Here is a 23446-nt window from a genome sequence, read left to right on the forward strand (position 1 = left end):
CCTTTGAACTTTAATTTAACTCAAAACCTTAAGTAGTTAATTTCTTCATTGCACTTTATTCATGTTGCATTATATTGAGGCAAAAGTATATTTAGTGGGGACACTCTTATTTGTCGCCATCACACCTCAGGCTGTCGTTTTCAGCTGAAGACAATGGTGAGCCGTTCAGGCATTTGACATCTTAACTCCTCCCCTTTGCTTTGTGTTCATCAAGAAGAGTTTACCTGAGGGCGTCTGCAGACATTACAGGGTGATTGAGACCCTGACAGACCATTCACTCTTTTGAAGGGCTGCCCTCATTTAACATACTCTTGAAGATAACACCTGTTTCTTTCTTTTTATACCAGGAATTGTACATTTCATCTAAGTGGAAAAACTGTATGACACTAATGACATTCTCAGTTACCGGTATGTTTTATTTAAGCATCAGCTGTTATGTCTTTCCTAAAGTTCCTCAGGAGAGATAAAAATAGACACAATTGGGATAATTATTAACATACGGGAATAGTTTAGAGCTTTTTAAAATTGTGGTGTTGGTTTTGTAATAATTTGATGAGAAATACTTGTTCATACTGAAATCTCAGACGTTTGATTGTAGTGTTTATCTTGGCTAATCTGAGCACATTTTGAGAGATATCTTTTGAAACGCTGGAGGAGACTTTTTTTGTAGGAAACAAAATTAAGAAGCAGAACACTTCTACAAAACCTCAGTTCCCTCTCCTAAATAATTAAAGAGATTTCAGTTGAAAATTTAGAGTTCATATTGAAATCTCATACTTTAGCCGCTTTTCCACGGTCTGGCCAAACGGTTCTCATAGCGTAACCGTTCCATTCCGTGCCGATCCGGGCCAGGTGGTACGGTTACGGTTTCATTTTCCACTGTCATTGCCTTGGTAACGCGATGGTTTACTGATGATATGAGATGTAAATAGCAACCTCGAGTCGTTATGGAGAATGATCAGCTATTGCTTTTAATTTTATTATTGCTTTGTTTACTTCACTTAAATAACGTGCTTAACCAGCTACAGAGAAACTGGTAGCCAGGCAACAGACAAGTGACCAATCCCGAGTGGCGACGTCTGTTCACGAATTCTACCAGCACGGTTTGGCATGGTTAGCTAACCGTCCTGAGAATTCCAGGCCGAGAACGGTTTGTAATCATGCCGTGCCGTACCAGGCTCAAGTGGAAACACAACTGGAACCGTTCCTTACCATTCTAAGAACCATTCGGCCCGACGAAGGAAAAGCGGACACTTTTTTGAGAGTTCCTTTGAAACGCTAGAGGAGACGTGCATTTACCAGTGTTTTTTATTTATTTTACAAATTGTTTGGAGCAGAGCACTTCAGCAAAAGTCTCAGCTAGCTCTCCTTTTAGCCTCATTGCTTTCAAGGAGAAACATTATACAGATATAGATATATAGATGTATTAAAGCAATTTCATTTGTGAGTTTAGAGTTATTGAATTTGATTCCATAGCTCAGATAATTTGGTTTCTGGTTGATCATATGAGTTCATATTGAAATATCAGACTTTTGATGGCAGCCTTTGGTGTTTTGGCTCATCTGACCACAATTTCAGACTTTTTTGAGATATCTTTTGAAACTCTAGATGAGACATGTGAGATTACCATAGTTTTTTGTAGGAAATTTTTTTAGACATTAAAGAGATCTCGTTTGTGATTTGTCTTTCCCATTTTTTATGTCACTGGCGTGGACATTCTTTAAAGCTCCTGTAGGTAACTTTTGAAAACATGTATTTGCTAAAACTGTCATTATGTCCTGACAGTAGAATATGAGACAGATAATCTGTGTAAAAATCAAGCTCCTCTGGCTCCTCCCAGTGGTCCTATTGCCATTTGCAAGAAATACACGCTCCCGGTCAGAAACAACCAATCAGAGCCAGGAGGATTGTCTTAGCAGTGTCAGTCACGCTCGTGTACACGCTGATCACACCCCTCTCTTGCACAGCGCGAGCCGTCGTTCAAACTCAAGATTGCTGGCGTGCTGCAGCTGTGCTTATGACGGAGAAACAACCTAAACAGCCAATTCTCGAGTGACACCTGCTCATAAAACAAAGAGGTAAAAGGAAAAAGACCGATGACGATAAACAAGCGAAAAAGAAAGAATTACACAGAGCCCATTGACTCGGTGTCAAAACTCTAACTGCATAACATGTAGATAAAATGTCACGCACTCTGCTAAGCAACAATTGAAACCTGCTAATTCACTGGCTTGTCATGTTGCTGAAATAATGTACTAGCAAACCTTATCTAGCATTATATATCGCTAGAATAATTACTTACATACTGTAACGTTAGTTACCGTTATATTAACGTTATCTTACTAGCAAATTTAAAACTTATAGAAAGAGTGCAACGTTATAAAGTTACATGTAGGCTATTGGAAAATACATAATGATTTGAGGACCAAGTTTGTAGTCAAAGTATGGGCAGGCCATAGTCAATGTAAAGCATATTATTGACGTTTAGTCCCTATTAGTGAATGTGCCATCACTTTTTATCCGGTGTTATCGGTGGCCCTGTTTACTAGCCTGCGCATTCACGACAGGCTCCGCTGTGGGGGACGAGCTGTGGAGGGAGGGCTGTAGCGCAGCAGAGAGCAAGGGGGTGGGACCTGTAAGTTGTGCTTGTTCAAATGTTCAGGCTAAGTCAACGTTTTCTTAAAACTCCCTATGAGAAAGCACACAAAATATTTATTAATTTCCCACTGACAAACTGTGGCGTAAAACGCTGCATATTTAACACTTGCCGCTGATAAGTTATCTGTCTTTGATGTAAGTTAACTTAGCTAGTTGCTAATGGCGCGTTGGCTCCGCTTCTTTGCTAGCTAACGTTAACGTTAAGTACATTAGCGTTACTGGGATGGTTAACCTTCAGATAGAGAAGTACGACAATAAGACATAAAACGTTCAAATGTGCTTTAAATGGGGATAAAGAAGTTCGAAATGCTTACCTGTTATTTTTCTTGACCGTTAGCCGTCCTGCTGTGACCCGTGGAGTGATGTGAGCGCGCAGTGGGGGATGGGCGGCTGGGCAAACGACTGCCTGCCTGAGAGAAAATGCGCGGTTCTTTTCTTTTTTTTGCTTCTTGTGAAACACTCCTGGATAATATTTTGCCATTAGTAAAAGTAGTTAAGGCTTAATGTATGCTTAATATGAAATAGATTTATGTATTTACTATTGTTTATGTTTTTATTTGATTAGCTTTTAGTTTAGTTATAAAAGAAAACAGCATAATAAAATGAGCCCTTATGCTATAGCCTACAAACGTAATTTCTCAGAGAAAATGATTTAAAAGAAATTAGAAATCATGGAGTAAGTTAAGACATTTTATATATATATATTTTGTGGTCAGGCATAGACGTAAGATATCAGATTAAATTAATTGCTGAGTTACTTGATTGGAACGTGTTCTATTAAAATGAAAACATCAAGTTAAGTCAAAGAGTAACCGTTTCAAGTCAGTTTAACATGATGCAATAGTGTTGAACATTAAACCTGATACAATGGTGTTAAATCAAAATGAATGGTTTAAACAAAGTGAACAACATCAAAAATTCCTTTTTTTGAGTGTACTGCAGCTTTAACTGACCTCAGAGTTGTTTCCTAGAATGTTCTCAGGTTACCTGACGCAGAATGTTCTCTGAATGGAGATGTTCTCAGAAACGCAGGTATACGTCTCACGTTTAGATCTTGATGGGCTGCGATAAGGTGTTACGGCAGGGTGGGTTGGGTCTTGTCCTCTTGAATTTGTGGTGTCTGGTTTGTCATCAGGGGTATCTAGTTTAGAAGGAACACAAGACAGACAACTGCTGTAATACCTTCCTTATTTGTGGTATTATGGTGGTGTCAAATCCTGATGGATCTGCTGCATGCTTGTGGAAATGGTAAAGGACAAATCCATTCCAAACAGGGAGTCCATTCACAAGTTTTATAGACAATCAACCTATATATATTGTAGAAAGTTCTTGTTTATGTCAGTCACGTACAACCAGTAAAACATCTGATGTATAGTTTGTTTACACAGTAAAGGTTTTTTCCCTCCTAAAGGATGTTTCCTGTATGTTGGCATAGTGCTGAAGAGTGTGAGTTCAAACTAAGCTCTAAGGAGGGTTGGAGGCAAAATGCTCCAATTCCACCTACTCTGTTTTGACACTGAGGGGACCAAAATATAAAAATTCCTCAATTTTTGACCAACGAATTTCTGAGAATATCGGACATATGTGTTTTGTCCTTTTGGCAGTAAGTGCATCGCATTACGTTTTCATAAACTTACGCACAGGCTGACTCGACGACGAATGCTAAATTAAGACACTCTTCTCTGCTCCTCAAAATACATAAAATATTAGCCTTTATGTACGTATATATACTAGTGTTTCTTGAGTAAAAAAAAGAAACAACCAGTTCTTTATTTATATATCTAAAATATCTCCCTTTGGAGCCTTGCAGATCTTTTTTATGCTCAAACCGCAACGTCACACTCAAACTAAAGTTGAAAAAGTGGAAAAGCATAATAGGACCTCTTTAAGTACCATACTCGTGTTATTAGTTTTATTACATGGCTGAAGAGTATGGGAGTTTTAAGATATAGATATTTTAATTTAATTTGGGAAATAAACCTCAGTGGAAAACATCCTGATGGAGTTGTGAAGTATGATCGATTTCCACAAATTTGTTTTCTTTTTATTCAGTGAATTAAAGCCTTTTTTTGCATTATCACTCAGGAATGTCCACAAACATCCTCATGTGGCATTACACATGCTTTAAAATGTTTTAATATAAATATCTATTTAAATATTGATATTTAATATATATTCTTTTTGTCAGCCTTTTTGCTGCTGATGTTTACTTCGTATTGCTAAATATCTTCGTCTTAACACTCTTACACTCACATAAAATTAAATTTGTCTTACAGTTTTCACAATGTTGGTTGATTTTATTTGATTGTGTACAAAATCATCTTTAAATATAGATCATAAATGTTCAATATATTGCCAGCCAGGTATGAGCCTATAAGAGCTTTTTATGGCTTTTTAAAAATAAGTGCATTCCTCCAACATTTTTTAAAGGCATATATATTTATCATTTTTTAAAATGAGGCTTGAGGAATTGGGTGTGATTATTTAAGTTCTGTTGTTGTGGCAACCGTAGACAGGAAGTTGAGCTCTAGTTTCTCCCACTCAGATATAGCATTCCAACCTAGAAGACACCATTAGTATCCTTTACTTATCTTGTTTCTTATCTTTAATACTCTACTCGGATGGACGTAGTCTCCATAAAGAGTTTACTTTTCCTTTTGTTGTTTGAGGTAGCTCTGAAATGAAGCTCTAGATACTTTAGTGATGTTTATAGTAATGGAGCGGCTTTGATTCCTGTGGTGCACTGGTGCTTTGAGTTCTTCTAGATGCCCATCTGGACACCAGACACTCTGCACATCTGTTACAGCTGCACACACAATATTCAAAAAATCCCATCCTAACACATAAACACCCATTCATACATGGAGACAAACACACAGAGACACATTTTGTCCAAGCATAAAATCAATGAGCTATTCATATCTCTGGAAAAAAATGTTTAATGATAGTTTCTGATTTTCCTCCTTGGGTTGAGCTAACAGATATTTCCAAAATAGTTTTATTTGAATGTAATTCGATTGAATATAGATGCCAGAAAATACAATTTGGAAGAACGTTTGATTCGCCAATAGCTAATGAGAATGCCAAGGGCTGCTGACAGTAATAAATAAAACTCTCATGACATTGAAACAGACTAAGAACTTAGCGGAGTCATTTAGATCAATTTGGCAGTATAAAAATTGATCACCTGGTGCCCATTAAATATAAATATCTGGTCTCAAGCCATCAAACGGGAGAGAGGTACTAAGCAACAATGTGTCATCTAAGATAGTGTAAAACTCAACAGAGGTGTACTGTAACCAAGCCTAATTAGTTGTCATACTTAATTTATAGTATCCAGTGCAGAGGTCAGGAGTCAGGACAAAGGGCTGTGTCGTACCCGACCTCTCCCACACAGCTCGTAATGACTCTCCCTGTAAAGATCATCACCACACTGTTGTATTGCTGTCACCTCCCATCCTCTCCCAGAGTCATTTTAATATGGTGTTGTTTACGGGTGATGCTCACTTTTATTTTTCTAACCACATCTTTTGTCTGACTGTTTTAATTTATTAATTTATAATGTCTGTCTGTCTGTCTGTCTGTCTGTCTGTCTGTCTGTCTGTCTGTCTGTCTGTCTGTCTGTCTGTCTGTCTGTCTGTCTGTCTGTCTGTCTGTCTGTCTGTCTGTCTGTCTGTCTGTCTGTCTGTCTGTCTGTCTGTCTGTCTGTCTGTCTGTCTGTCTGTCTGTCTGTCTATCTATCTATCTATCTATCTATCTATCTATCTATCTATCTATCTATCTATCTATCTATCTATCTATCTATCTATCTATCTATCTATCTATCTATCTATCTATCTATCTATCTATCTATCTATCTATCTATCTATCTATCTATCTATCTATCTATCTATCTATCTATCTATCTATCTATCTATCTATCTATCTATCTATCTATCTATCTATCTATCTATCTATCTATCTATCTATCTATCTATCTATCTATCTATCTATCTATCTATCTATCTATCTATCTATCTATCTATCTATCTATCTATCTATCTATCTATCTATCTATCTATCTATCTATCTATCTATCTATCTATCTATCTATCTATCTATCTATCTATCTATCTATCTATCTATCTATCTATCTATCTATCTATCTATCTATCTATCATATTTTTAGTTAGACATGCAACCTTTATGGGCAATGCTTTTATTTTTCTAACCACATCTCCTCTGACTGTTTTAATTTACTAATTTATAATGTCTGTCTGTCTATCCATCCATCCATCCATCCATCCATCCATCCATCCATCCATCTGAGAGTTTTTAGTTAGATATGCAACATTTATGGGCACCTAGAAGTGATTTTTTTGTTATTTGCTGTTGAAGTTGTATTTCATTTATCTATGCAAAACTGTCTTTACATTCTTCGCTGTGAGGGTGAGCAGGTCATTTGGGATGAGGACTTCCATCAGAGCTGCATGGTTGGAAGGTTTTGAGAAGCACACCGCTGGACCCCCATGTCTGCTTTTGGAAGTATAAGTGGGGGAGAGGCCTGAGCCACTCGAGCCAGCAAAAGCACTTCACCTTTTCTCTCGCTCCTTCACTGGATATATCCCATTCTCTGAAAGCGTAGTGCCACTCAGGATGGCCAAATGCTGGCATGCTTAAGTGGTAGATATCGGATTCATTGAAATGGTCTTCTCTGAAGAGCTCAATTGCAATGCTGCCCCATCAGGCCCAAAACTCTCTCTGATGAAGGATTCTTTGTAGGGAGGTGAAGTCTATTTTATTCAACAGTGACAGTGGCTTTTCCGTTGCTCAAGGGGATCTGATTCGAACATTTGATCTGGAACATTGTCAGATTGTAATATCCTGAGAGGTCAAAACCAAAAGGGGCCTTAGAAACCACAAGAAAATGAGTGTTGATTTCCAGGCTGAGTGCTCATTAGTGCAGGGGACAAATGATTCCCAGAGAACTTAAAAAGCTCGTAAAGTAAACAGGCTCCTCAGGTTTTGTTCTTAGACGTGGCTCTGGTGGGTTTCCCTTCAGAATGTAGTCTCCTCAGAGTTCCTCAGATTTAGAGACGTTCGTCGATGGTAGACGAGGCATGGTGAAAATGTGTGAACTGAGGATGCATAAATGTTTCCAGTGGCAAACCATCAGTGGCTGTGATGGTAAACCCATTTATCCTGAAAGTGAATGAGTCCAGTCCTATCCATTACGTAAGAAGTTCTCAGCAGTCTATGTAACTCTCCTAAACTGCTTTATTATAACTTCTTTACATTATTGTATTTCATACATGATGGATGCTTTGTGTTGCTGTTGTTAAACCCAGCTCGTGAATGTGTATCTGCACAGCTGGTAAGGGTTATCTGTGTCACACGAGGGTAAATCATTGACAACCTTCACTAATGTGTGCCAGAGTCTGAATGCAGTGACCATGGATGACGTGACATATTAACAGACCTGTGGGTCGTGACTTTCTCTGCATTTCTAAATATAACCCTGGCGCTGACAAAGTCTGAGAGAGATGAATAAATCACCAATGACTGAGAATTATTTCAGTGGCTGTTCAAGGATAGAATAAAGAATGTATAAGGTAATTTTAATTTTTTTCCCCTTTCAGTGAATAGTGCTTTGTTGGCTTTTTCAAATATTCTGCTGGCATGTTTTAATATATGATGCAATTAAGTTAGACGGCAAGAAGTCATGGAATCACAGGTCTTGTCTTCTGTCTTTATACTTATTGTTAGAGAAAATGTTATTTTAAATATTTTAAGACTATTTTTTTTCCAGTTGCATTAGCTTAGACACTGTTTTTAGATGAAGAGAGACCCCTGCTGATGCAAATGTGAATTTGCAGTCAAGTGTATCACAGACCTCAATGCTTTATCATTTTTTTAACTCAAATGATGTTCACTATACTGAACTAGAAAGCTTATATGGATAGTTTGGCTTTTTATTATATATAATACATAATATATAATAATACCATGTGCAAAGGCAATACCATGTGAATATGATATAGCACAATAATATTTTTTGAAATTCCTGGAAGTGCCATAAACACCATTTTACTTCAATATGCTATTCATTTCCTTCTGGTACCGCCACATACATTTTTGTAAGAAGCATGTTTCTTTAATATATATAGACACTCTTGAGTGAAATTACAGAGATTGTAGTTTCTTTTACCCTGCTATGCAGCAAGAGCAAGACATGTGTGCTGATAATTGCAACATCCTACAGCTGTGAGACATTGGCACGGAAAGCCAAATTGCAGTGCTGGGAGAATGTTTATACTGTATCACAAAGCAACGTGAATTACAGGATACACTCTGTGTTCGTGACATGGAAAATAGTTGTGAAACAGTATTTTTAAAATCACCTATTGATTTTAGGTGCAAAGATTTGACATGTCATTATAACAGTGTCTGAGGTGTTTTTCACACGCTGAACACGTATGTACAGGCTGTCATTGTGCTTTGTGTAAGTATGCTCAAAACATTCACACGTCCTGAGGTGGGGAAGAACTAAATAGAGGAAGTGACTGAGAAGCAGATAAATAATTAGTCCACTTATTTTTGATAAACTGTTATGACAAAAACAGCGCCATCTTTTCCTCATTTATTTCGTTCCAAACCTGTATGACTTTCTGTCGTCCATAGAACATAATAGACTAAGTTGTGAAAAACTTATAACAAATTGGAACTAGAGCTGTCAAGCTTCAAAAAGGGCAAAAAAGGGGTTTGAAAAAATACTGAATTTTATGCAGATATTCACTGAATATATTGACACATGCCCTAATTCTGTGTCTTGTTCATGAGAGTTCAAGATAGAAGTAGTAATGAATCTGAACCGAATCAAATGATTCATTGAAAAGATCAGACTCAAACGAATGATTTTGAGACCGGTACACTCTTCAAGTGAGTAAATGTTGACCTGATTTTCGTTTCGTATGAACTATTATTTTTCGTGAGTGGATTGTTTTGATATTGTCTGGTAGATACATATTTTTCTTCTCCTTCGTCCAGACTCGTTCATCTCTCCTGTGATGGTTCAAGCATGATTTGTTTGTCTTAACATGGTTTTCGAAGGTTCACCCAACAGATCTTCCTGCAAGTCTTTGAGTATCGCTGAGTGGATGACGGCAGCAAGCTTTGATGAACAAATTCTGCTGAAATGCACATTAATGTTGTTAATTCTCTGAATATATACACAAAATAAAACCGTAGAGCTCCTGAAATGGCTGTCAAAACACTTTAGCATGTGGGAAAATGGCTGTAGTCCAGCGCCTGGAAGTGTTTATCTGGCACACAGAGAATGTCTGCTAGATGTATTTTTTCAGGGAGCTCATCTGATTGATATTTTTTTTTGGCTTGTTTAGAGGATCTTGTGTCTGGAGGGAAGGTCCTGAGGTATTCTTGTGGTTCAGGTTGAGCTGCCTTTCCTTGTATAGCTGCTCACTTGAGAGGTTTTAATGGAAGACATGTGTGGCGGAGAGACATATTGACCCCTGAGGTCATAAAGCGAACACCTGCTCTATGGCTCTGGATTATAGTTTCTTAACACTTTTGGCCACAGCTTAGAAAATGTTTTGGTCAGTACCCGCTTTTAACATTTAAATATGTTTTGACTGTCAAGAAACATTAACTAAGCTTTTGATGAAAAAGAAAGGCTGCAAAAATCCTTGCTGCACTTTTCCTGTCACCTCACTTTGGTTAAAATCCCCCCCAAAAAACCCCACAACCTGTTTACAAAGTGTCACGCTTTACATTTCCCAGATGTTTGGTAATATTCAGAGCATTGAATATTACTCGCCAATCCTTATTTAGCCCTCTATTTTGGGGAGTTTAGAGTCACTGCTCTGCGGTTAGGAAAGTTGATAAAGTATGAATGTCTCGGTTTTACTTGAAACTGGAGGAGTGTCGGTTTTTGCCATAAAGACCTGGCATTCTTTATTGCAGTAGCTTTTCGGCTTGGTCCATAACAGCCACAATGTCAGAAATGTACTATCAATTTACAGCTATGGGGCCGGTGAATTTAAGACCCAGAGCTGTCATGGGCTTATTTGGTATACGGCTATACTTTAATCCTCCCATATATTTCCTTTTTTTTTCCTTTTGTGGAGGAACGTTCTGTTGTGTATCATATTTTACACAAATGTGCAGTGTGACAAACAATCCAAAGCGATTTTCCGTGGTTAGAGCGATCCAAATATTTACCAGACGAGGCTCTTTCACCACGTGCAGGACTCCCGAAATGGACATATCATTTTAAGCTGTCATTCTTTGTTAGGATTAAAACAATGTTGACTGCATTTAGGTTCACATTGATGTCAGTATTCACAATATCATTATGAATAATGTACACAATGTAAAAATATCATTAAACGTTGATAGTTCTTTGATAGCCTTCATCTATTTTATGTGTAGTTTTAATCCTAATGGGATTCTGTCATCATTTACTCACCATAAAAAAATATTATTTTGAAGTATCTTCACCCAGTTCTTTCCATTAAAGACACAATGACCACATATTTTAGCCTCCACAAATGACAAAAAAGCACCATAAGAATAGTCTACACAGAACACCAAAATGTATGCTAGGTACATTGAATTGATTAACTATAGTGAAAGATGGTATATTTTTATGGTGAGTGACCTAAAATAAGGCTTACCCTGACTGAGGTTTGTGGATGAAAGCAGACGATCAGTGGGTGTCCTTGAATGGATCAGGCGAGTGTGTTACCACAGCTGCGCCAGTCTTGTTTGAATTCATTTCAGGACAAAAACACACAGAGTGACTTGTGACCCAATGAGCTTTATCAGCAGTCAACAAGTGTTTTTCACTCTCAAAATCAATAAGCTCTCACTGTGTGCCTTTGAAAGTAGAACCACACTCCTGTTTTGTTTTGTTTTTCGTCGAAAGGGGTTGCACGTCCTGATTTTGCCAAGTTAGAAGATGCAATCCTGGGTCAACATAGTTTGCTGATCCTGGAACACTATTCCTGTCCGAAAATTTGCCTACCCATAAGCTATCCCAAAAATCAAAGGGAAATGACCAAAACCAAACCCTGGTTGTAAGCTTAAACTTAACATAAACTAAAAACGTGTCCCTCAAATCTGATTGGTTGATTGGAATGTTGTTCCAGGATCAACAAAGATGTTGATCCATGTACATGTTGCACCCACAAATCGGGTTCTTCGAAAGGGGTTAGCCGAGCAGATACTTAGCAAATCAGAATCAGAAATGGCTCTTTTTGGCTTATAGTTTGAGTTAGACGTGCTGCATCAACATCATGCCATGGAGGAAAGTCATAAAAATAGCACGAGTACACTAACTGTCTGAGACTTTACATGTGGTTGTTTTATTAACCCTGATTTGGTGCTAACACGTACCTACTGTTTTCATCATAAAATTATACTCGTTTAAAACCCATGACACGATCGGGAAATGAGTATTACGAGCGTGATGTCCTCCCAAAAACCCCCAACTGACCTAATCCTTGTTGTTTTTGCCAACCATGAAGGCAGCAGTTCTTCCAAATGTTTTGTCAGAAAGAAGAATTTATTACATCTTATCTGGAGGGCTGCTTTTGTGCGTACTTCCCAGCGATTGTAATTTCCTTTGGCCCACAGCCCAGCTGTGAACCTCTATCGGCAAAACTCCTGCCACCGAGGAGTGGACGTGTGATGTTGTGAGATTACCGAGTGGCACCTCTCTTTAATTCCTGACTATTGTATGTAGGATGTTGCCCAACAGGGGTTCCTGAAGCTCTGGTGCTAGTGTTAATTAAAACCTAGGCAGTGAGATAATAGAGGAGATTTCCCACACCGTTGCCACCATGACCCAGGGCTTTTCCCTGTAAAGCTACGTTTTGCTTCACCAGCAGTTCTGACCTCTGAGTTGAATAGGGCTCTCAATAGCTGTTGGCGCTGTCTGTAATTCTTCAAATGAAAACTTGTTTGTGCTCAGCTTGATGCTTGATCACCTTCTCACACACACACAGAGTGTTTCTTCAGTTTGCACACTTTTGTTGGTCCATTAATGTCGGAAAATGCAATTTAAAAAAGATTTGGAACAAACTATTGTCTTGTTAAGGCTAATAATATAGCTTGAATTTTGTTTATTATATATTCACAAAAGTACAATTTTTCACAGAAATTAAAATGTATTTTGAATTGTAATAAAAGCTTTGATTGCGTTTGTGGGAAAAAAATTTCAGTTTACTATAGATATTTAACAGATATTTTTTATATCTCATTCCAAGCATGCTTTTCATTGTTTCCTTTGTAACCAAGTACAGTAACTATATATATATATATATATATATATATATTTGAGTTTGGAAACATTACTATTTTTTAATGTTTTTGGAAGAAGTCTCTTAAGCTCATGAAATTTATTTGATCAAAACTACAGAAAAACACAGTAATAAAGTGAAATATTATTACTATTTAAAATTATGGTTTTCTATTTGAATATACTTTGAAATATAATTTATTTCTATGCATACAAGATAATTGCATTTTTATAACCATGATAATTCATATTTTTATGATGGATTTCCATATTGTAATAATGAAAGACGGATCTGTGACAAAGGTAAAACTAAATCTATCCATAAAAGTCATTAGAAAAGTAGCCAAAATAAATGATAAAAGCATGGTCGAAAATGGCAGTGGACCACAGCCATCCGTATAAATGGTTTAATTCTTTGCTCATGTCTTATCTCACCTAGCACTGGCATGCCCTCAGAAAAATAGGTACATGACGCTCCTGCATTGGTCAAATGTGTTTAGGTGAGATGATGCTGGGTGAGATGAATCATTACCAGTTTATGTGTTTTGGTGATGCATGAATGCTTCTTTGACGTCTATAGACTCATCTGACGTAGACACACATACAGTGAATGGTGTTTTAAAAACCCAGTGTCCCAAAATGTTTGACCGTACATGGCAATCAATCACGTTACGCTCAACCGCAGACATGTTTATACATTTGCTGCCCTTTACGCTATACACATTGTGTGGTCGTAATATAATCCCCATACGAACAATAGGGAGATTGTAATCTGAGCCGGATTTATGTCTGTTTTGGCGTGACACACCACATCACTAGCCAGACAGAGCGTATACAGATTTTGGGTACGTCTGCATGTCCCCATACACATCGCGTCTCTTTTCATGCACATGAGCCGCATTACCACGTGTAAATATTTAGCTCTTGCTCAAGGACATTACTTTTAGATCAGGATGTGGGGTAGTGAAGTACCGCTGATGATAAAAGCTTTCGGAAATTGAACACAGGCTTAAAATCTATTCATGTTTGAGCATAAAATGTCATTTTCCCCCAGTTTCACAGACAAGGCTTAAGCCTAAAATGCATGTTTGAGCTGTTTTAACTGAAAGCAACTTGCACTGACATATCTTAAAATATGTCACTGCCGTTGTTTTGTCTCAAGATGCACATCAGCGATGTTTTTTTCTAAGGCATGTTTATAAAAGCTACATAAATGTCCTGATTGAACTAAGGCCTAATCCTGGTTTAATCTAAGCCCTGTCTGTGAAACCAGGGCTACATGTAATGTTATGACCAGAACAGTGGCCAAAGAAGTTTTCTTTTAGGATATATATAGAGAGAGAGAGTTGGTCAGTGTATATCTTTAAATGTTTGGCCCACTGATTTTGATGCATAGTTTTTCCATTGTCTTACCAGATGTTCGGATGTTTTACCATGACACATCCAGCACAGAGGTTTCCACAGACAACAGTCTCATGTTTGTCTGCCATTTAGTATAGAAGACAGTTTCCTCTTACAAGGAACCTAGTCTATTCTGACACAGTGGAATCAGAAGTCGAAAAAAGCATGTGTTTGAGTTCCAAGAGGTGTCTGTCAGTCCTGCGTCCCCTCAGGGGCGTCTGACTCAGCCGGTGGAACTTTGATTCTGTGCCATGAATTATCTCCAGGTGTTTTCCAATGAAAGCATCAGGCTTTACTGTAAGAGATTGTGAGCTTGTATCAGGGCTGTTTTCAGTCACTCGACAGCCCCGTCTGGCTGATTCATAACGCAAGTTGTGTTTTTGTAAGGTGGTCAAAAAAGGGTTTCACAGCCGTTCCTTGTATTGCTGTTCCTGGGTTTATTGGTGTAGTTGCCTGAAGCCTTTTTTAAGATTCATAGATAAAATATGTGCAGAAATATTTAGACTGACGTTACGGAGAGCTTGTACTCCGATAGGATTATATATCCAAATAAGATCCTACAGGGTTTATTATGTCAATTGTATATATTGTTTATTTTATACATTATATATTGTCATAACCCTAACCCTTAAAAAAAAGAAATATATATAAAATATAAATATAATATATATATATTTTTAAATAATTTATTTTTTATATATTATACATTTTTAATTATATTATTTTGTATGTTAACATTATTTACACTGTATACCTTTAAATGTATTTAATGTTTTTAGTATGTTAAATATATTTAAAAGTATCGATGCACAATATCTAATGTACCATATTGGTTATCAACATAACCATTATGGTACCGATAATATTAATTATATACATACTTTATATGTATTTAACAAAATAAATACTGTTGTTTGTAATGCATTTGCAACTATGATATGGCCCAAAACCATTATTAAAAAAGCTCGATCAGACAACAAAGATGTTCTTTTGAGTTTGGTGGAATGCTTTCTGGCATTCTGTTGGCGACAGTCTTTTGTCTTCTTTCTTTATTGTTTGATCCCACTGCAGTAGCTACAGCCCACAAGGGCCTTCCCATAATGCTTTGGGTCACATTTCTGATGTATGTAACAATCGGTGGGCAGCAAACACTCAGCAGACACTCGATAATGTGCCATATTTTCCCCAGTGAATCTCTTTTAGTGTTCACTTCTTTTGATGTTACATTCTCTTTCGGTTTTCCGTCATCCAGAGGGGCATTACAGGAATTTGGATCATTTTGGTTTCCCCCAGTCTGTCCCATTTTCCCAGCAACACGCTTAAAAATAACGGTTCCAAAAGGGAGCGATGCCATTGAAGTTCAATTTTTTTGGGTTCCCCAAAAGAAACATTTCTTAGAGTGAAGAACATTTTAAAAATCTGAATATAAAGAACCTTTTTGTGTAATGGAAAGGTTCCATGAATGTTAAAGGTTCTACTTGAATCTGTAGATTCTACCAAAGAACCTTTTAAGAGGGAAGAGGGCGACTGTTTCACCCTGCTTGCTTGTACAGGAATATTTTGCCAACATCAAGGTCGTCCCCCCCAAGCTATAAAACTCAAAGTTAAGGGATGTGAGACATCTTGCAGTCTTTACTACATGAGCTAGATTGTAGGTTTGGGAGACCGAAGGGATCAGTGGGGGTTGATTACGTCATAAGACGGCAAGAAAAGAAAGTCCCGCATTGCCAGTGTCCTGCCACTTAGAGGGCGGCCGAAAGGGCAGTGCCAAGAGAAGGAGTGAGTTGTGATGGTTTAAGTGGAAGAGAGAAGAGGAATGGAGGGGGTAGATATACTGGAAAGGGGGCTTGGACTTGAGGACCAATGAGAGTAAATCAAAGACAGAGGGAGTGAAAAATAAAGGGGAGGGAAATAGGAAGTGAGAGAGAGAGAAACACAAAAGCTGAGAGAGAAGCAGAAGAGGAGACAGTTAAGAGTGCACAGAAAATATGTTCTGGGAAGAAGCAATCCTGGTTTAAACTTCACAGGACTGTTTTTTTTTTAACAGGATGAAAGTCTCTCGTAAGTAAATGTACAACTTTATTAAATTTCATTGATCTGTTCTTCCACTGCGTTTCATTTATTTATGACTTATTTCAAGTTTTTGTACGTTGCATGGCATTTGAATAACTCCCTGAATCCATCTGTGAAGCTAGATGTCTAGATGACATTTTTCAAGAAAATACAATTTCAGTCTTTCGAAGTTCATTTTTAATTTGTTACTTGCCATTTCTTTGTAATTATTTGTGAAATTTACTTGTAATTTCCAAGTGAAAATGGTTTAGAAAAAAATCCTACACCAAATTCTTTTTCAGTGTATTAAATTCCTAACAGGATTTGTGACCGCTTGCCAAAGTGCCAGCGTGTGCCATGGCTGACCTTGAGTGAACACCGTATCTTACATAAGGTTATTCAACGAGGAAAGGAAGGTGTCTGTGTTTCGCACATATTAAGCGGCACTCTGCTTTTAGCATTGTGTCGGTGGCGTGCTGTGTTACGAAGTTATTGTTGTGGCAGTCATTGTACTCTGCACGCAGTTTGGCCGTATTTAAAAGCGAGAGTTTCCCCCGCTGGTGGCGAGCCAGTAGCTGAGCTCTTTATCCTTCCGATTCTTTGAGAAAACACAATGACGGAAAAGAAATCGTAGCTTTCGGGATAGTGTTACGAAATACTGTGCGACGTGGAATTCCCAGCTTAGGTTTCTGGCTGTTACCGTATTGGCTGCAGCTGTGGGACGTTGATTAGGATGCCGCTACACTTTCAGTGTTACTGTACAGTGCAGGAGGTGCTATGTAGCAGCCACAGCACTCCTGGGAATTGATGCTTAGTCACAAAGGAGGTTTCCTCACCTTCTGTTGAACCAATTGAATGGCGCTCGGTGTTCAGTTACAGGCATGTTGATGGTTTATTAGGGCCAGAGCACCGATGGTGGTGAGAGGAATTGCTCCGTTTATATAACAGTGATATTTGTTTTTAAATAGATAAAAAAAAATTCTATTGGCGAGGATTATTTTGTGTTCCGTCCACTATTGTGAACAAACTTTGTTTAATCTTTCAAGGGAATTTGTTAACTAAATGTTACATACTTTATTGTTTTGTTACTGTTTTCCGGGAACACATATTCACTATTAACTATGACTTTTGCCTCAATAAACCCATAATTACTGCTTCTTAATAGTTAGTAAAGTAGTTGCGATGTTCAGGTATTGGGTAGGATTAAGTGATTTAGAATATGGTCATGCAGAATAAGGCTTTAATATGTGCTTTATACGTAATAAAAACCAGCCAATATCCTAGTAATGTGCATTCTAATAAGCACCAAGTTAATAGTGAAAATTGAACCCTGAAATAAAGTGTTACCTGTTTTTTTATACTCCAGTGGTTTACACAAGAAATGTCATTTAAATTCACTTGGGATATCCAGAGCAGGTTTGGTTGGTTTGATTATTATAGATGTTAAATAGCAAATGAATGGCGGAGTTTGAGGTCTGTTCTTAATTTTTTTTAATCGTTTTTTTGTAATGTACCAAGTTAGAAGTTTCCCTGTATTTTTTTTATATATAATTTTAATGGATATTTGTCAAATAAATGCTTTCTATTTGTGAAAGAATCCTGATTTAATTTTTTTTTATCTCAGTTTCCACAAAAATATCAAGCAACACATTGATTATAATAAGAATTTTTTTTTGAGCAGCACATCAGCATATTAGAATAATTTCTGTGGGATCATGTGACTGAAGACTGGAGTAATAATGCTGGAAATTCATCTTTACCATCACAGGAATAAATACATTTTTACAGTTTATTAAAATAGAAAAAGGTTATTTTATTTTATTAATATATATATATATATATATATATAAAATATAGGCCTCATTGGTCAACCTTGTCTAAGTATTTGTATCACCGATTAAGTTTTTTGTGACATATTTAGTGAAAAATATGTGAAAATACATGTATACAATCAAATGTTTGTAGTTTCATGTCATATCGTGGGCTTTTGAACCTCAAGGACATTTTATCTGCTAATATTTTGTATGTAGATCTTGTTACATACATTAGTTTACTTCAGTCAGATAAATCCCTCAGAGGTTACTGCTATAGTTGTGCTGAGTAGCTATAGGCTCTGAGTTTCGTGACATGCTTATAAAGAAAAATCTTATATCAGTTGACGTCTGCAGCATTTAGTCTTTCCCACAGGAGCTGCTGAAGTGAACAAACCGTATTGTTCGGTAAATGAGGTGACACAAAAGAAATGTAATCTTAGTGGGGTGGAGGCAGCGCAGGAATTCTCACCACGGTTGTACATGTTACTGTCAATATGATGAATGGAAACCCAGGCGATTGACTTTCTGACGCAGCTTGGAGGGTGGGCATATGGGCTGCACCCACCCACAGGAGACCCTTGGGGCGTGATTTGGATTGTCAAGTGGCTTGGCATGAGATTCAGGTCTTATTTTTTTTAAATTTAGCTGTTGAGAGTTGTATAAGTGAAGGTCACCTTATAGAGTCACTCCTGTACTGCTGAATCAGGTGAGAATGGCTGATAAAGTAACTTTGTTGAAGATTTAAGAATCAGTAGAAAAGTTTCTGTTAGATCCTAATATTTCAAAGGTTTTAAGATACATTGGATGATATACAGTTTTAATGTTTGACAAATGAACTAAACAGGATCTACCTACATTATATATTGTCAATGGGTGTCTGTGCGTGTATGTATAGTCTGCATTTGTTTAAACTTGCCGGTCTGTGTCTTGGTTCCTCCCGTGGTTTCTTCCTATCTAAATATCTTAGGGAATATTTTTGGCTTGATCCCTGTGGATTGTAAGGCACCGTTTTGTATTGTGAAAAGCGCAAAGTACATTTGTACAATGTACAAATACATTGTAATTGAACCGAACTTGTGACTTTCAGTCATTCTTATATGGTATTAAAGTACGTAGTACAATAGTAGATGTCTTTTATTATGATTTGTTGACAGTGAACTTGAGTAACTTGATAGCTGGTTGAAAAGCGATGAAATCTTAAACAAAAGAAAGTATGTGCTTATGTTCTTATATTGTTTTCCAAATATCGGATTTAGCTGTTTCAAGCCCAAACACTGACTTAAATTTTGTGTATTTTACACATATTTTGTGAGATCAGCTTATGAACAGCTTATGTCACTGACTGTTGTCATCTTTGTCTCACATATTTCTCCTTCTACAATAAATAAATAAAAAATAGCACAAATGAGACAATTATTGACATGCAGTAAAAGTATAGGTCTGTAAAACTAATGTGGATGGTATAGATCATATAATGTGGCATTGAAAGATTTTGATGAGAAAAGTTGGAGTTGATATTGAAATCTCTTTATTGCAGACTTTGCTATATTGCCTGATCTGAGCATGTGGGTTTATTGGGGTTTTTTTTCTCCATTTACTCCTTATTTATCTCATTGCTGCTATTTATTTGTGATTTTCATCCCCGTTTTTATTTTTTACACTCTTCTGTCTTTATGACCGGAGGGTCTTTGACCTTTTTGGTCAACCCTAAAAAAATAGTTTTGCTCAGTGGACCCACAAATCAATATATTTATGAATGTTCCATGTCTTCTGGAAGATAATATTAATCACAGTTTCCTAGCGTTATTCCAAAGCTGACCACTAAAAGCTTTCTCTTTTTTTTTATTAGAGGAAAAATCAAAAACAGGCTTCAGACATTCTACTACATTATGTTAACCCTCCAGAAGCTTTGCGTCAGGTGATGTCTATTGGGACATGTCACGTAAAAGTCTTTGGTTATATGAACAGGATCATGATGCCAATATGTAACTGATCTCTTAATCCTGAAGATCTTGAGCTATCCTCGTTTTATCATGTAGGATCACGAGCAGACTTTACAGGCTCGCAGGGCTGTGTGATTATCTTGTAACCTGGCTGCTTCCTGACCTACAAGAATAACCTTGTTCATGCAGTGGCAGGAAGAGAAACATAATTAAATCACACAGAACTGATTATGTTATGTAATAGCTCCTCACTCTTTCTCTCTCTCGCTCCCCCTTCTCTTCCTGTCCAAGAGCACACAAGCTCTTCTAAAAATAGTTTTGATAACTGTCTATGAAACAATATGCTAGTGTGGTCCTCCTAGTCTCCTTACACTGTGCCCTTACTAGGATGCAACAAGTTTCCAGTGACATACACACTGCCAGTAAATTTATCTGAACATCCATCTGTCTGCCTGATGGTCTGTCTGTGTGTGTGTGTATATATATATTTTAGGATATTTTATACATTGTGAGTGTGTGTGCGTACACACATGTATTAATAAAGAAAAAATACTGATTAACTTTTTTGACAGTACACTTTACGCGAAACTGCTGCATAGCATATGCAATCACCAAATGCGTAATCATGCATAACACAGACGTTGAATGCATACGCAATCACCAATCAGCATGTATTTTATGTTTAACAGTTATGTGGAGATGTAATTTGGACCAATGAGATTTCACGGTGGGCGGAGCTATTCAGCGAACTTGTTGCAGTCACTGTGTTATAATAAAATAAATATAATGAGTGAAAGTTTTGCCACTCAGTATAGTTCATTATTTGTAAATCAACCAGAAGTTTATCTTCCCTATATTGAGAGTATCTTAACCCTCTGGGGTTGTTCGTTTAACAGTCACACTTGGGGTGTTCGGGTCCAAATGGACCCAAAGGGCAGAATTCATATTTAAAAAAAGAAAATCATAATTTTTTTTTAACTTGTTTTCTATAATTTTTTTTCTTTTCTTTTTTGGTGTTTTGAGATATTTTATGATTTATAATTAATATTTATGCAATAATTATGACCCATTTTTTCCCATTGAACATAATAGATTTTTTTTTTATATATTTTTTTTTTTATTTAATTTTATCAAAGCTGTATTACATTTTAGAGTGAAGCCTAGGCCTCATGAAAGCAATTTTAAAAAAAATATAGATGCCATCTGGTGGACACACTGAGCATTTTTATCACGCAATAGCACATTTTTACCACTAGTGGATTTACAGCTCTCAAGGCTTGGGGATTCTAGTGATTTTTGCAAAAATATACCAATTTTTTTTCAGGTTGTTGATTTTTAAAATATAATAACAGATTCTCAAAGACTATTTTTGTCTTGTTTTTTGTTTGTCTGGTTGGTTTAAATGGTAATTTGAAGTGCCAGTTTTACTTTATAATACAGATTATTATAAATATATAATACAGTGTGTGTGTGTGTGTGTGTGTGTGTCTGTTTTGCACTCTTGATGTTTTAGAGATTCACCCCTTCACCGTTGAGTCATTTTTTCTGCATTCTGGCTGATTTGTATATTGTATGCACAAAAAAACTGTTTTCATATTTTTGAAAATTTCCCATTCATTTCCAATGGGGGTCATTTGGACCCGAAGGTCCTAAGTGTGAGTATTTTTTTTATTTTTTTTACAACCACTTAGACTATTCAAATAGACTATTCTATTTGAATAGTCTGTGTTTTCATATTGAATAATCTGTGTTTTCATATTTTTGACAATTTCACATTCATTTCCTATGGGGGTCCATTTGAACCCGAAGGTCCTGAGTTTGACTATTTTTTTTACAACCACTTAGACTATTCAGATCCTGTCCCCATTTGTTTTGTGTGTTCACATACCTAATACCATAAAAGTCACCTAGTTTCGTAACATTCCGATTAAGCTGTGATTTTTAAAAATTCAAAACAGATTTATGTACAGTAATCTGAATTTATGAGTGTGTATGTGTATAAAAGTGTGTGTGTGTTTGTGTGTGTGTGTGGATGTGTCTGTTTTGCACTCTTGATGTTTTATAGATTCTCCCCTTCACTGTTGTGTGCTTTTTTTATGGATTGTGGCTGATTTGTAGATTGTACGCCCCAAAAAACTGTTTTTTCACATTTTTGCCAATTTCCCATTCATTTCCTATGGGGGTCCATTTGGACCCGAAGGTCCTGAGTGTGACTATTTTTTTTACAACCACTTAGACTGTTCACATCCTGTCCCCAATTTTTTTGGGTGTTCACATACCAAATACCAACAAAGTCACCAAATTTCGGACCATTCCTGTGATTTTTAACATTTTTTTATTTGAATGATTCGGGTCCATTTGGGCCGAACAACCCCAGAGGGTTAAATGCTAAAAGGCACAAGATTGTATACAAAATATATCCATGTGAATATGCTGTATACTTTGGCTTTGTTTTAGACAGACATGAAAGATGCCTGACTTTGTTATTATGTGGTCATTATGATCTCAAAGTTCGAAGCAACCCATGAAACCGGGCCCTCGAATCTTTTTTCTTCTTTGTCTTTACATATCGAACAGATAGACATGCTTTATGAGTCTGACATGTACAAATATTTTGTGTTGCAGAAATCGAGGCAAAGGAAGCTTGTGACTGGCTACGGGCGGCAGGATTCCCCCAGTACGCCCAGCTCTTCGAAGGTAACACTTCGCCACGCCAGAAACTTTTATAAAACCTCACAAATGTTATCACACCCAACTGTAAATCACACCCAATTCATTCAGCGCAAACACAAGCTTTTAATGTGGGGTTTAGTTTCCGATGTAGTTGCGACAGGCTCGTGTTAATGGCTGCCAGACCTCATGATGTTAAGCTGGTTTTAGCTCATTCATTTCCCCTGTGGTGGGATGTGTATCTTTTTCATATCACCTCAAATGTGTCTCTTTTAACTCCTACATCTGAAATGCAAAGAGGTACAGGTCATTGGTCAAACTGGTTCCAGTTAAGAGGTACCACTTGAACATACTAGAGTATGACATCTTCAAAGGGAAACAGAGGTCATGGGAATAACCTTGCCACAAAAACACTGCCTTTTTCACTCGCCCTTGGCGGACGCTTTTCATGTTGGAGTGTTAGTCTTTGGATGCAATTGTGTGAACAGTCTCTGTTTTTCTTTTCTTTTTATATTTCTTCAGCACCCTAGGTGTTTTGGGATATTTTTGTATAATGGATATTTACTAGAATCCATTTGAAGTTTTAGTGCATTTCCACATCTTGATATTTC

The 23446-nt window shown here is 37.0% G+C and overlaps 1 protein-coding gene across 4 annotated transcripts in view; it reads left to right on the top strand.

The window, feature by feature from the left end:
* The window catches only part of stard13b (StAR-related lipid transfer (START) domain containing 13b), a 95778-nt gene that overhangs the window by 59348 nt on the left and 12984 nt on the right, over nt 1-23446 (top strand). For 3 of the 4 annotated variants that reach the window (XM_056272025.1, XM_056272027.1, XM_056272026.1), the window contains one exon: nt 22791-22862. In XM_056272025.1, the coding sequence (XP_056128000.1) occupies nt 22791-22862 (72 nt within the window). Of the gene's footprint in view, nt 1-16264; nt 16418-22790; nt 22863-23446 lie in introns of those variants that run through there. The other variant, XM_056272028.1, reaches the window with a different exon arrangement.

The sequence above is a fragment of the Rhinichthys klamathensis genome, unplaced genomic scaffold (genome assembly GCF_029890125.1).
Source record: "Rhinichthys klamathensis goyatoka isolate OS25496 unplaced genomic scaffold, OSU_Roscu_1.1 h1tg000329l_1, whole genome shotgun sequence".
Classification (NCBI taxonomy): domain Eukaryota; kingdom Metazoa; phylum Chordata; class Actinopteri; order Cypriniformes; family Leuciscidae; genus Rhinichthys; species Rhinichthys klamathensis.